At 46.6% G+C, this 13,762-nt stretch overlaps 1 protein-coding gene across 1 annotated transcript in view; it reads left to right on the top strand.

Moving 5' to 3' along the window:
- Window positions 1-7,015: 7,015 nt before the first annotated feature.
- IFT80 (intraflagellar transport 80) overlaps window positions 7,016-13,762 on the top strand; it is a 39,609-nt gene continuing 32,862 nt past the window's right edge. The window contains exons 1-2 of the mRNA XM_065747859.1: window positions 7,016-7,234; window positions 13,317-13,427. Of these exons, the coding sequence (XP_065603931.1) occupies window positions 7,087-7,234; window positions 13,317-13,427 (259 nt within the window). The 5' untranslated portion in view covers window positions 7,016-7,086. The remainder of the gene's footprint in view (window positions 7,235-13,316; window positions 13,428-13,762) is intronic.

Consider the following 13,762-nt stretch of genomic DNA (forward strand, 5'->3'; position numbering starts at 1 on the left):
CAGCCGCGCACCTCCTGAAGCGGTCAGCTCGCTCCGGGGGAAGCAGCTGTGACAGCGGGGGCACAAGAGTTAAAGACGATCGCAGGAACAAACCCACGTCCGCGCTGCTTCCACGCAGCGCTCAGTCCCGACACACGCTTCACTTTCAGCGCTCCACAAAGAGCGTCCGTGGGTACGCACAAACAAAAAAAACCCTGCGCAGCTGGAGCACGGGCTTCACCCTCCGACAGCTGCAACCAGCACGATGTACGGCGCAGCATCCAACAGCACGAGCAGGCAGAAATACCTTCATCCCGATGCGATGTTACAGCGATCCGAGCGGGGCAGGAAACACGAGTCCCACCGAGCTCCAGAGAGCAGCGAGCGGGAGGGAAAGCCGCACACGGGTTTAAATCGCAGCAAGCGGCCGAGAGGGACGGACACGAGAAAGTTTACTTCTCCCCAGATAAAAAAAAACTGACGTGGTTAGAAAGTCATCTCACCATTGGTGCCAATCATTTGACGTTTGCGGACCTACCCCCAAGGCGCACTCTCATGAGAGCCCTTCATTTGGGACAATGGGGGGAGAGAAGAGGGGGTGGGAAATGACACAGAGAAAAGTCGTTTTCACAGAATCCCAGAATCGTAGGGGTTGGAAGGGACCTCTAGAGATCATCGAGTCCAACCCCCTGCCAAAGCAGTTCCCTACACCAGGTCGCACAGGCGGCCAGGCGGGTCTTGAATATCTCCAGAGAAGGAGACCCCATAACCCCCCTGTGCAGCCTGTGCCAGTGCTCCGTCACCCTCATCGTAAAGAAGTTCTTGCGCACATTCGTGCTGTAGTTTCTGTCCGTTCCCCCATGTCCTGTCTCCACACACTGCTGAAAAAGAGTCTGGCCTCTCCACTATGTCCCCCACACCTCAGTTATTTATCAACCTGGATCAGGTCCCCTCTCTGTCTTCTTTTCCCAAGGCTAAACAGATCCAGTTCACTCAGGGGAGATCCTCCAGGCCCTTCACCATCTTCGTGGCCCTGCGCTGGACTTCATGCGGTCGCGTTCCCGTTACGGAGCGGCTGTCCCAGGCGGCCACAGCCCCTCAGAGCACCGGGCCGCGTTTCTCCGCCAGCCCTCGGGCAGCGATGTCAGCGAGAAAAACCTTTCCGCTTTTTTCCATTCTCCCCCCTCCCCCCAGTATTAACCCGCTCAACGTTTCACCCTCCGAGAGTCAAAAAAAAAACCAAAAAACCCGCGGGCGGAGCTCCCGCCGCCGGCTCCGCGCCTCAGAGCGGGAGGAACGAGGCGGGAACGGAGCGCCTCAGCGCGCGGATCGAAGTAGGAACAACGCGGCTCCGCGCGGCGCCCCCCGCCCCCGCAGCTCACCGTCCGGAGCGCGCCCGAAGCGCTCCGCTCTGCGCCGCTCCGTCCCGGCGGGGGAAGCCCCGGCTGCGACCGCCCCGCACACACGGGCGGCTCCGAACCCCCGAGGGCGGCGGCGGCGGTTCGGGGCGGCCGCGGCGCGGCGGCTTCCACACTCGAAAATGGCGCCCAAACGGCGAACTCGAACCGAAATTCGTTAAAAAGGCGCGGGGCAGGCTGGGACGGCAGGGGGCGGGGCGGCCCGGGGTTTGAAAGGAGGAAAAAGCCGCGCTACGCCCCGCGCCATCTTTGCGGCCGTTAGCGGGGCTGCTGCTGTGGGTCCCGTTTCTTTTATTTCCCCCCCCACCTCTCTGTTACCCCCTCCCGCCGTGTGCCGGTGGGGCGGGCGAAGCGGTGCCGGCGTGGAAGGGATCAAATTCCCCCGCTGTAAAAGTAGGTCAGCGGGCGGAGCGCTCCGCCGAGATAACAGCAAAAAAATAATAATAAAATTTTAAAAAAGAACGTTACACCGGTACGGATGTACATAAAGCGAAAACGGGGCTCGTTTTCAAATCAGTGAACGCCGTCGCCCGGCCCGGCCCTGCGGGCGGGGGGGAGCGGGGCGGGCGCTGCTCTCGCGGGATGTGGCCATAGAGACAGCGCCGGGACGAGCAGCCCGCCGCCGCAGGTAAAGGCAGCGCCGGGCGGGAGGGGTGGGGCGGCGGGCACGGCCGTGCAGGGCGGGTGGGTTATGGGGCTGAGGGGCGAAACGGGGCGGTCCTGGCTCGAGCCCCGCCGGGCTCTCTGCCGCCCCCCCCCCCCCCCCACCCGCCCTGCGCGGCGGCGGAAGGCTCGGAGGGGATCTTGAGTGTCTGTGTATGTGTGAGGTGCGGGAGGCAAAGGGACGGACTCCGCACAGCAGTGCGTGGCGATTGGACCCAGTGCAGTGATGGAGCACTGGAGCTGCGCGCAGAGCTGGTGGGATATCCTTCTCTGGAGACTTCCCAGAGCCGCCTGGACGCCGAGCTGTGCAGCCTGGGCTGGGAGCTGCTGTGTAAGAGTTGGACTCCATGATCTCTGGAGGTCCTTTCCAAGCCCTGCAGTTCTGCGATGCTGAGCTCCGTGACGTGTCACCTCTTGGCAGCAGGTGGAACTCACAGAGTGCCCGTGAGAGGTTTCCTTCGGAGGGCCGATATTGAGAATGTTTTGGGTGTGCCGGTGTAGCGGGATAGGAAGGGATGCCAGCATGCCTGCTGGAGCCCTAAACGAGACAGAAACAAGCCGTTACCGTGTGCCGAACAGTAGCGGATGGGTTTAGGGGCACTGCAGCATGTGTGGAAAACTGAGGCAGGTGAGATCCGTGCACCCAGGTGGGACGGTTCAGCCGAACAAGAAATCCAACAGCGTTTTGCTCCGTGTTATTTCCTTGTTGTGTTCAAAGCTTCAGGTTTACATCTGGCGCTTTGATTTCGTAATGCACGACGTGGAGTCTGAGCTGAGCAGCACATGGTGGGCAGGGCAGGTACCTGGTACTGCCCACCAAGGGCATCACTGCTATGAGGGAGTCAGCAACGTGGCTGAAAGGCCCCTTTGGTCTGCAGAGTGAGGATCACAGCACAGCCTTTGGTTCAGGGAACGAGAAAGACATTCAAATATGAGAAAATTACTTTAATTAACACGTGCAGTGGTTATATTTATGTAACACGGGGATAAAATGAACTTTTATCCCTTGAGCATCCTTTTTAGGCTTCTTAAATTCTGCGTTTGTGATTCAAATAATTCAACTAATTCAATTGTTTGACCCATCGCTTTTATGGTGGAAAAAATCCCGCAGGTTCATAGGGTCTCATGGTGCATCACGGCGCTCTCCTCGCTGCCCCATTTGCTGCCACCCTGTGTGCTCCTCCGTTTCCACCCTGGGGGCCAGGAGTGCTCACCTGGCACAGTGTCCCTGTCTGCCAGGCTTTGGTTTTTGGAGGAGGGATGAGGACTGGGCTGTGGGACCTCACTGACCCCCCTGTGGAATTACGTGTTGCAGTGAAGTATTGTGGACGTTACAAGTAGCGGTGGGTGGCAGTAAGACATTGTATCATGTGGTCGGGCAGGATTGTCTTCCCTGCATGGCTTTTCATTCTGTGTTTCCACCCAGTGCTGTCACTAAGTGTGAAGGTTCTTTGCTGCAGATATCAGGGTCCAAGTGGATTGCTCTCGGGCGGGGAGCACGACAGGACTCAAATACATGAATGATCAGGCTTCAGTTTATTACCTGGACAGCCTTATTCTTATAGTGTTTAAGACAGGGGCGTACAGAGAATAGCACACAATCATTGGCTGAGAGCCTCAGAGAAAGACAACTTTAAGCAGTTCCCAATAATTAACAGCAGTGAGAAACCATCCTGAGGGAGGTAACTCTTGATATCATCCTAATCCTAAAAAACCCAAACAGGAATGCGTCGGCGGCGGGTGTGAAAGGCAGTGCTGGCAGGGCGTCCCCTGTTCAAAGTGCACTTTTCCTCTCCCACTCGCCACAGACCATCTCCTGCTTTTACTTTTCTCAAGGTTCAAACAGTGTAGTTTCCTTTGAGCACCGTATCAGTGTGCATAACACAGAGCCCAAAGGGAACACCTGCTAGCTAAACGGAATAGACTACCAAGGACAGCTTACTCTAAAAATACCTATAGTTACAATTATCAACAGTCCTGTGAAGCCTTCTTCACTGAAAGCAGGGTGAACAACATGATCACAGAAGTTTCCCATAGACATCTTGGCAACTTGAGTTGCTGAGCTGAAGCAGTTCGTGTCTGCTTTGAGTTGTTTGTCACTTGGCCCAGGAGCATCATGACCTCCTATCAACATCTCAGTCCTCGTGATCAACTGCTTTGTAATCGGCACAGCCGGAGCTGCAGCGGCTGATTGAGGTACGGGGCGGGTTGTCGGGAGGTTCCTGTCTCTCGGGAACCGAGTGAGAGCGGCCAGTCCCGACAGACCCCGGCAGCTCTCTCTCGCGAGAGGCTGACGTGGCGTAGGCGTTGCCAGGGCAACGGCGGGGGATTTTAAACGGTCAGAACCCGGAAGTACCACTCAGTCCTCGTGATCAGCTGCTTTGTAATCGGCACTGCCGGAGCTGCAGCGGCTGATTGAGGTACAGGGTGGGTTTTCGGGAGGTTCCGGTCTCTCGGGAACCGAGTGAGAGCGGCCAGTCCCTACGGCTGTTCTCGAGAGGTTAACGAGGCGTAGGCGTTGCCAGGGTTTCAGCGCCCTCGCCCTCACCCCTCAGCTGAATAGGGCTCAGGGAGGGCAGCAAAGTGTCACTACCCACTGTTTGTTTGTGTTTTATATATATATATATATATATATATATATATATATATATATATATATATATATATATATAAAATTTTATTATTATTATTATTATTTATTTATAAGTTATTACATTTCATATCTATATATATTATTATAAACTATTTTTTATAGTTTAGGGTCAGTTTTGGGGCCCATCTTGTTTAATATCTTTATTGATGACCTAGATGAGGGAATTGAGTGTACCCTCAGTAAGTCTGCAGATGACACCAAGTTGGGAGGATGTGTCAAACTGCCTGAGGGTAGGGAGGCCCTTCAGAGGGATTTGGATAGGCTGAACAGCTGGGCTGAGCTAAATGGGATGAGGTTCAATAAGACCAAGTGCCGGGTCCTGCACTTTGGCCACAATAACCCCATGCAATGCTATAGGCTTGGGGCAGAATGGCTTGAAGAATGTAGAGAGGAAAAGGACCTGGGGGTGTTGATTGATGCTCGGCTTAACATGAGCCGGCAGTGTGCCCAGGTGGCCAAGAAGGCCAACGGCATCCTGGCCTGTATTAGAAATAGTGTAGCCAGCAGGAGCAGGGAGGTGATCATCCCCCTGTACTCAGCTCTGGTGCGGCCGCACCTTGAGTACTGTGTCCAGTTTTGGGCCTCTCACTACAAGAAGGACATTGAGGCCCTGGAGCGTGTTCAGAGAAGGGCAACAAAACTGGTGAGGGGTCTGGAGCACAAGTCTTATGAGGAGCGGCTGAGGGAGCTGGGATTGTTCAGTCTGGAGAAGAGGAGGCTCAGAGGAGACCTTATTGCACTCTCCCACTTCCTGAAGGGGGGTTGTGGTGAGGAGGGGGTGGGCCTCTTCTCCCTGATAAGTAATGACAGGACGAGAGGTAATGGCCACAAGTTGCGGCAGGGAAGATTTAGATTAGACCTGAGGAAGCATTTTTTCTCTGAAAGAGTGGTCAGGCACTGGAATGGCCTGCCTAGGGAGGTGGTTGAGGCACCATCCCTAGCGCTGTTCAAGAAGTGTTTAGGTGAGGTACTAAGGGATTTGATTTAGTAGTTGGGTAGGGATAGTGATAGGAGGATGGTTGGACTAGATGATCTTGTAGGTCCTTTCCAACCTTATGAACCTATGAACTTATCTAATACTTTTCCATGAGTATATAGTCTGTGCTGCAGTGCAAACTGTGCTCGTACATATCACCATGACTTCCCTGCTCCTGCAGCCATTTCCCAACAGTTCTTGACAAGTTTGTGATTCCTGGTTTTCCCTTGCTACCATGTCTGCACGACGGAGCTTCAGTGTTTCCTTCTACAGTGCCAGCAAAGCACACCTGGCACCACTTGTTCTTGCCCAGTGTGCAAGGCTGCCACTGAGTCCTGTATGGAGTTCTCTTAAAACTTTTTGGTGCTTATTTTGGCACAGTACTAATGAAATATTATTTATTTGAAAATATTTTGTTTTAGTGTTGGTATCTTCCTTTTGAGTTTTGGCTGCTTATATATGTCCTTGCTCTGTTTTATTACAGTTATATTATTCCTACGTGCCTCGTTTAAATGTTCCATCTGAACAACCAAAATGAGACTGAAGACTTCACTGTTAAAGGAACCAAAACATATCCTTTATCTTAGAATAAACCACTGAAATCCATGTTATATTATCATGTAGTTTATTTTCTAGAAAGGTTCATATTTACCACAAATGTTGCAGTAAAATATTTGTAAATCGTAGGGTTTTTTCTGTTTTTTGGCTTTTTTTCTGTTATGGGTTTTTTTTCCTCTTTTTGCTTTTATGTTTCAACCTGAGTAGTGCAGCCTTTAGGGGCAATAGTTTGAGAGGTGGAACAATCTGAGTATTACCTTCCCTTCAGAAGCTCTCAATATGTTGCTACAAAGTTTTGAGCTTTTCTTTCCTTCCTTTTTGCGGCAGTAAGTTAAAGCTTTCCCAGGCAGTAAATAGCAGCAGATATACCTCCTTGCTTACAGCAAAACGCACACAGAACAGATGTAAACAGAACTGCCATTCCTCATTTTTAATGAATACATCAATAATTTGCGTATGATGTGGTGTCAATTGAACAATAACAGAGTGATTTGTGCTTGCACTAAGATTCTGTACGAGTGTATCTCAACAGTTTGTCAATGCCTCGACAAATATCGTCATCAGAATTCTATTTTCACATGGTGTGGTTCATCTGCCTTATTTCTCATGGAATTTCTACCAGCTTTTCTTGAACCAAACGAATAGGGAAAGAATGAAGAATTGCATTTCCTGTATGTAAAGTATTCTGTCTAATGGTATCAGTGTTCCTGTTTTATAAGTGCTTGTAATGATTGAGACTTTCAGACTTCCTTAATTCGATTTAACATAAGGAATTAGTTAGCTGTGTGGGATGGACCACAGCTGACGAGCTATATTCCTGCAGTGATGATCACCAAATTATGAAGTGGAACCTTCTAACGAGTGAGACAACTCGGGTAGTGAAACTTGCAGATGATACATACCCCATAGACCTTCATTGGCTTCCCAGGAGCATTGGTGGGAAGAAGCAGTCCCAAGCTGAGAGCTTCGTTCTTACGAGTTCTGATGGTATGTCAATTTAAAACATTTCTATTTTTATACCAATTTGTGCTTATGTCAGCTAAGAAAAGTGGTCTCGATGCAGGCTCTGACTGCTGCTGGGGTTGGGATGTTGGTTTGTGATGGATTTCTGATAATTTAATGAGGTACATCCAAGAACTTGGCACATGAGTGACTTGGAAAAGCTCTGTGGTTTGTTCACAGAAGTTGGACAGTCCTTACGTAGATACTAACATTTTATACATTCCTTTTTCTTCATTGAAAACACTGTGGAAAGTTTCAGAGCAAGTCAGTTAAACTATCTTGCCAATAGTGGTAATTATGTGCACAAAGAAACAGATCCCATCAATATACTCAACTGAGACTATATTCTTTTGTCAGCAGTCAAAAGTCTTGCTGGTGAAGCTGTGTTTCTACACGAATGGTAGCGGTGGGAGTTGCTCAACAACAAACTCAAAGCAATATGCTGCCCTAAATCTGCCAGCTCTTTCAGGCAGAACAGCTTTTGGCCAATTGTAGAGTTTCCATCAGGATATGGCCATCTGCCCATGACCTTATTGATAGTTTTAATGGGACTCTTGGATGATTTCCAGTTAACTTCTGCCCAAGTTTATCCAGAACCTTGAATTTCTGGATTTAGCATGCTCTCTTTGGTGAGTGCAGCTTACATGGCCAGCTTCCCAGTGAGCCTGACTGGAAGAGGCAATAGCAGTCTGGTGCTGATGTGTCAGTGTGGTTTTTAGTACGGGTGGAGAGAGCCATGTATCTGAAGAGGGCAGGAAAGCTCATTCTGTGCCTGAAGCTTTGGTGATTTCTCTGGCTGCTGACAACAGTTGCACTTAAGTTAGGAAGGCTAAGAGTTCAGATCACAGAGCAAAGGCCAAGATTTCTGTAAGATTTTCTGTACTTCCTATGGATTAAGTGCACTAAACTTATGGAGCAATAGCAGGACATTGTTTGGCCTGAGCCTGAAGGTCAGCTCACTACGGCATCCTACATCCCCTATATATGGAAAGGGAAAATGGGGAGAGAAGTTTGGCCAAGCAGAAGTATAATTTTTGCAGTACTTGGTGCTGAATTTTGCTGTGGCTATTAGGCAGCTGGGCCTGATGAGGTATTTGTAGAACCATGGGCTGCTTTGCGTTGCAAGGTACCTTAAATCCCACCAGCCCCGCCCCTGCCATGGGCAGGGACACCCCAGCACTGCAGCAATGGAGCACCCACAGCTCTGGGCAGCAGTGCCAGGGCCTCAGCACCTCTGAGTGAAGCATTTCCTCACATCTAATCTGAATCTCTCCTCTTCTAGTTTAGAGCCATTACCCCTTGTGTTGTCATTACTCTCCCTGACGAAGTGTCCCTCCCAGCTTTCCTGTAGATACCAGAAGGCTGCTGCAAGGTCTCCCCAGAGCCTTCTCTTCTCCGCTCTGAACAACCCAGTGTTCATTTAAGCTACAAGAATTTTCGAGAAGAGGGCCAGGGAGAAGAAAAGGGATTTTTTTTTCTTCTTAATAAAACATATAAATGATTATGTCACTCTATCTCAGTTAGAATCCATATGCATTTGAAAGTCTGTGAACTGTCATTGTCCAGCTCCTGGAGATCAGCTTGCTTAACTTTCACTTTCTTTTAATGCAGATGCTTCTTGCTTGTATGCGCTATAAAGTGATGTGACTCTCTCTGCCAACCTTGGTGCAGTGGGAATTTTTTTGTTTTTCATTTCTTCTTGCAGCTGCGTTGGCCCTTTGTATTGCCCAGTTCTGAGCACACCCCTAAGGCTTATCACCTTAACAGTGTTGTAGCTGCAGTCGGTATCATCTGCTCAAACAGTGCAGTCTCAAAGCCTGTCCTGCTTCTTGCTGTGACACTGGGCTGTGCAGGACAGCAGATACCCAGAGGATAACGGGATATTACACAAGGAAGATAGGATGTGATTTTTATTCAATTTATTTCGCTGAGTAATCTCCAATTTGCATATATCCTTCAGGTCTAAATTTAAGCAAAAGTGAAAGAATAAAACAGATCAAATCAAAACAGTTGATGAGATGTATTTGTGAACAGTCATAGTTCTGTTTGTTAGCTTTTCCTCTGTGGAACTGAAATAGAAAACAGTGCTAAACTGTTTGTGAAATAATGAATAGAGATAAAGCTTAATGCAGAAGACTGGAGTTTTTTTCCTGGTGTAATCTGGCACTTTCAATAAATCTTTCTCTCTCTTTCTCTCTCTCTCTCTCTCTTTCTCTCTCTCTCTATATATATAACTTGCAAAGATTTTTCTGTGCATGTGCAAGCAAATTGTTCATACACTTAAAGTGCAATAGCTGGATTTCTGAGTTACTCTATTTTTAAAATAGTAATAGTAAAATATAAAATTCTGTTTAGCCACTAATGACATAGCACACGTGGCAAGCCTGCAATTTTCCTGCAGCAGCTCATTCATCTCTGTGATAAGGACTCCTGGAAATGTGCTGAATCTGGTGGAACTGAGTAGCATGTCTTACAGAGTTGCCTCAATTCCTGGTTGAGCTCCAGATATTTGTGAAATTAGAGCAAATGTGAATTTAATCCTCTTGGACTTTTGTCTGCGTTGCATCTCTTGTGGAGTACTGTCTTTTGCTTCCTCCTTGCACTGGTCACGTTACTGCTTTCTTTATAAACCTAAAGAAAATAGCATTAAACTGTGTATTAAGCACAAATCATAGGGAAATTGACCTATTTTTTCGGTTTGTTGATTATTGATCATTTTTTATTAGGTCAGCATTTAAGAGTCTAGCAAATGTAATGAACAAAACATACATGTTTTATGGTCTGTATTTGAGTAGGCTGCTGATCTCCCACTTGACATTCCTCCAGAACTGGAGAGTCACTTCAAACTTGAGGACAGCTTCTGGCTTCAGTGCTTAATGAAGATAAGGGAACAGTATTTTACAGAAATGATACTTAAAGAAAGATTAAGTTCTTCTATTGAATCACTTCTGTCTACTCCAAGTGTATAGCTAAAATTTTCCCTTTCTTGATTGCATATAAGAAGGCAATAATTTCTAATTTGAAAGCCACTACTACCTGAATGTTAAATTGATGACAGAAGAAGGCAGAGAAATCCATTGAAACTTGGATTTGGAACAACTTCTGTGTAAGAATGCAATGAAAAAGCTCAATATCTAATGGGTCACATTCATTTGATTCTCAAAAGTTGTAGGTTCACACTTTGGAAAAGCAGAGAAATTACAGAAATAGAGATGATAGCCATGATAACTTGATTTGTTGTGCATTATATATATATACACTTCTTAAATACATGATTTTTTTTCCAGATGCTTCTCTCTTAGTGCCTAAAATGGGCCTGATTTTATTTGAAAGTATATTCTTTCTTGCTAGGCTACAGTTTGCTATGCTTTGTTATTGGGAAGATGCCTTGTGACTGAAGTAGGAGCTGGTAGAGTGGGAAGGGATGCAGAAGGTTGGTCAATAAGTTGGATGCTTCCCAGTGGAAGAGGATTCTGCTCATTGCCAACAACATGGCCCATTGTTCTGATGTGACTTGCACAAAAATATCTCGTTGCTGTGTTTGTTTGCTTGATTTTCCTGGGATGTTTCAGGTTGGAGGGGGTTTCTTATGGATGTACAGAGACCTCAGATCCACTCTGGGTCAACAGAAGCTGATCCAATCTATAAAACACTGCTGGATTCTATGTGTTCTTTGGAAAGCGACTCTGAAGGCTTCAGGTTGGATAGTGAAAGTTGATGGATTCCTTTGTGTTCTCTGTGTATGCGAGCTTCCTGTTGCAAGGCTGATCATTGCTTTTTCTTCCACTAGTAATATCAGTGGAATATCTTCATGATGACTATGAAGAGCTTAGCCACTTAGTGGTGTGAAGAGTGTGGGTGATGCCATGAGAATGTAGTTCAGTGATTAGAAGGTGTTCTGCAGTGGAAAAAAGTCCCAGCTGTGAACTGAACAAGAATATTACATCAAATGAGAGTGGGGATCACAGCAAAAAGTGCTTTTATAAAAACTGGAAGGCTGTTTGGTTGGGAAAGATAGCATTAGCCATAGTATCCCTGTGAAGCCAGCTACTACTTGTATACAAGAAATGAGAATCTTGCACCTGTGAGACATTCTGTACAATAACTGAAACTAGAACATTGCAATGAGTACAGAAGGACTGGTATTGATCGTTTTAGGAAGCTCACAACTAAGTGAACGAGGAAGAAGTTGTCTTAGAAACAATACTAGTTTTGTGAAGGAAAAAGGGGTGGGATTGACCAGCTGGCCAGAGGGCTCTTCTAGGTATGAATATGCGTGGAGAGGAAAAGTAGAATATCTAGTGTGATGTTTAAAATGTTCGGTTCAAATAAGCTGATTTATACGAACCATTCTTCTTCAGTGTTAACTCTTCTGCCTGGAAGTCTTGCAGTGGCAGAGATTTGGCTGAGGATTGTGCCTTTTTGTTCGTATACTTTAAAAGAGGACAGAGTCTAATTGTATTCATTTGGGTAATACCACGGAGAGCAGTGGTGTGTGTTTGATGTTTATTTCCGGCCAGATCCAGCAGAATGCTTTTTGTTTGTTTTCAGTCGGGTTTTGTTTTCAGCTTTTGTTTCTGTTTTGTCTTTTTTTTTTTTAAACTGAAGTGCAAAATACAACATGGGAAACCAGAACACAATGAAAGTGGATTCAGGCTTCTGAAGCACACCCATCCTGGCTGCTGGGGTTTTCATGTGCATTTAGTGCAACGGTGTCTTAGGTTTTACCTTCTGCCAACCTTGATAACGTGTTTCTTTACTGAAAGAGCCAGGTATTTAGCTCCTGTGGATGAGTTGTGTTGTCACCTCCCAGCTCTCTCCAGCTCACAGTGCCTTCCCTGAGTGCCCAGCGAGCTGAACCCAGCTGTGTTCTGGAAGGTTCTACATGTTGATATCGCAGTTCCAACTGAGGTGTCTAGCTCTGCGTAGGAGAAACTGGATCTCAACAGGTTAAGCTACCTTCTTTTTACTCACTTGGGACAAACTTATTGTCAGTGCTCTGACCAAAGAAAATACCTTCAGATATGGACTCCAGACACTTGAATGTCTTCAGTAACTGAAAATATAGTCCCCATTCTCTGTGTGTTTTTTCAATACGTGCTGGGATCCCGCTGTTTAACCAGAACAGGTATGGCCTGCCTTATAATTCATATTCCCATGCAGGAGGGTCATATGCATATGTTATTAGTGGAAAAATGATCTCGTCTTAAGTGATGGAGCATTTGCACACACTTGGTGTGAGGTATCCGTGCATTGTTCATCTCAAGGAGTTCTCATGCTGGGAATAGCTTCTCGTGGTTCTCTGCCTGGTAGATTAGATTAATTAATCTTTAAAAAAGTTTTGGTTTTAAAGTGGTTAATTTGAATGTGAGCTATTCTAAGCCACACTTTTGTTCTGCCACATGTTTCCAAGCCCTCCTTTGTCTGCTCTTTGGTCCAGTTTAAATTTGATCTTCCTGGATTTAAGCAACATCCCTCATTTGGAAAGAAAGACTTCCTCATGCTTCTGTTGAAATCATTAATAGCTTTGTTTTTGGCCTCTGTGAATTTCCATAACAGCTCCATAATGCAGGCAGTAAGACTTCCTCAGAGAAACGCGCTCGCTGCTGGTCAGATTGTACTCACTTTTCCATTATCCTTTTGGTGTTGAGTGATTTTTCAGATCTTAAAAAAAGAAAACACAAGGGCTCTCCTGGGCTGCAGAGCGCGTACCTCTGTTTGTTAGCTCTCAGACAATGAAATAGCAGCAGGCAGCTGCGTCCCCAGAGGGACACGCAAACCTTAGAGGGGCATGAGCAAAATGAGTCGTCAAAACAAAGACCGTACATAGCACAAGAGCACAACCAATTCATGCAAACATTTTAGCTAGTTTACAAGTGTTTCTTTTGCAAGAGCCCATTTGTTTGGGCTAGTCATCGTTGTGAATAATGTCACTGCACGTCTGATCCTGCTTTTGTTGGTTCATTCCTCTTGTTTTGTGTATGCGTTTACAACAGAAGACCAAAACCAAAAAATGAATACCGTTCCACAAAATTAGACACTATTTCTATATTGATTTTCTGCTTAGGGAAATTCCACTTGATATCAAAAGCAGGAAGAGTAGAGAAAAGTGTGGAAGCCCACAGTGGAGCCGTGCTTGCAGGGAGGTGGAATTCCGAGGGAACGGCATTGGCTACAGGTAAGGAAATGGCGGGGGTTGAAAACGAAAATAACAGAAGGGCTCCCTCAAAATGAAGCCTTTGGGGGCTTTAATGTACAGAGATGATATGCAGTGAAGAAATTGAAGGGTACAAAAATGTAGTGTTAAATTTATGAAAAGTAAGTGCTTTCAATAAAGTGCATACAACGTAAGGACAGTACATTATGGGATAAGAGCAACACAGGGTTTTAGAAACAAAATTTAATCCCTGACCCACATTGAAAAGATGTGGTCCCAGATTTCCTAGCATGTATTGTTGTTAATTAAAGCCTATTAAATTGCTCACATACAGGTCTAACTTTAAATTCCTTTGC

Source organism: Cyrtonyx montezumae, unplaced genomic scaffold (assembly GCF_038088225.1).
Source record: "Cyrtonyx montezumae isolate F1298 unplaced genomic scaffold, pur_monq_1.0 scaffold_5, whole genome shotgun sequence".
In the NCBI taxonomy this organism is placed as follows: domain Eukaryota; kingdom Metazoa; phylum Chordata; class Aves; order Galliformes; family Odontophoridae; genus Cyrtonyx; species Cyrtonyx montezumae.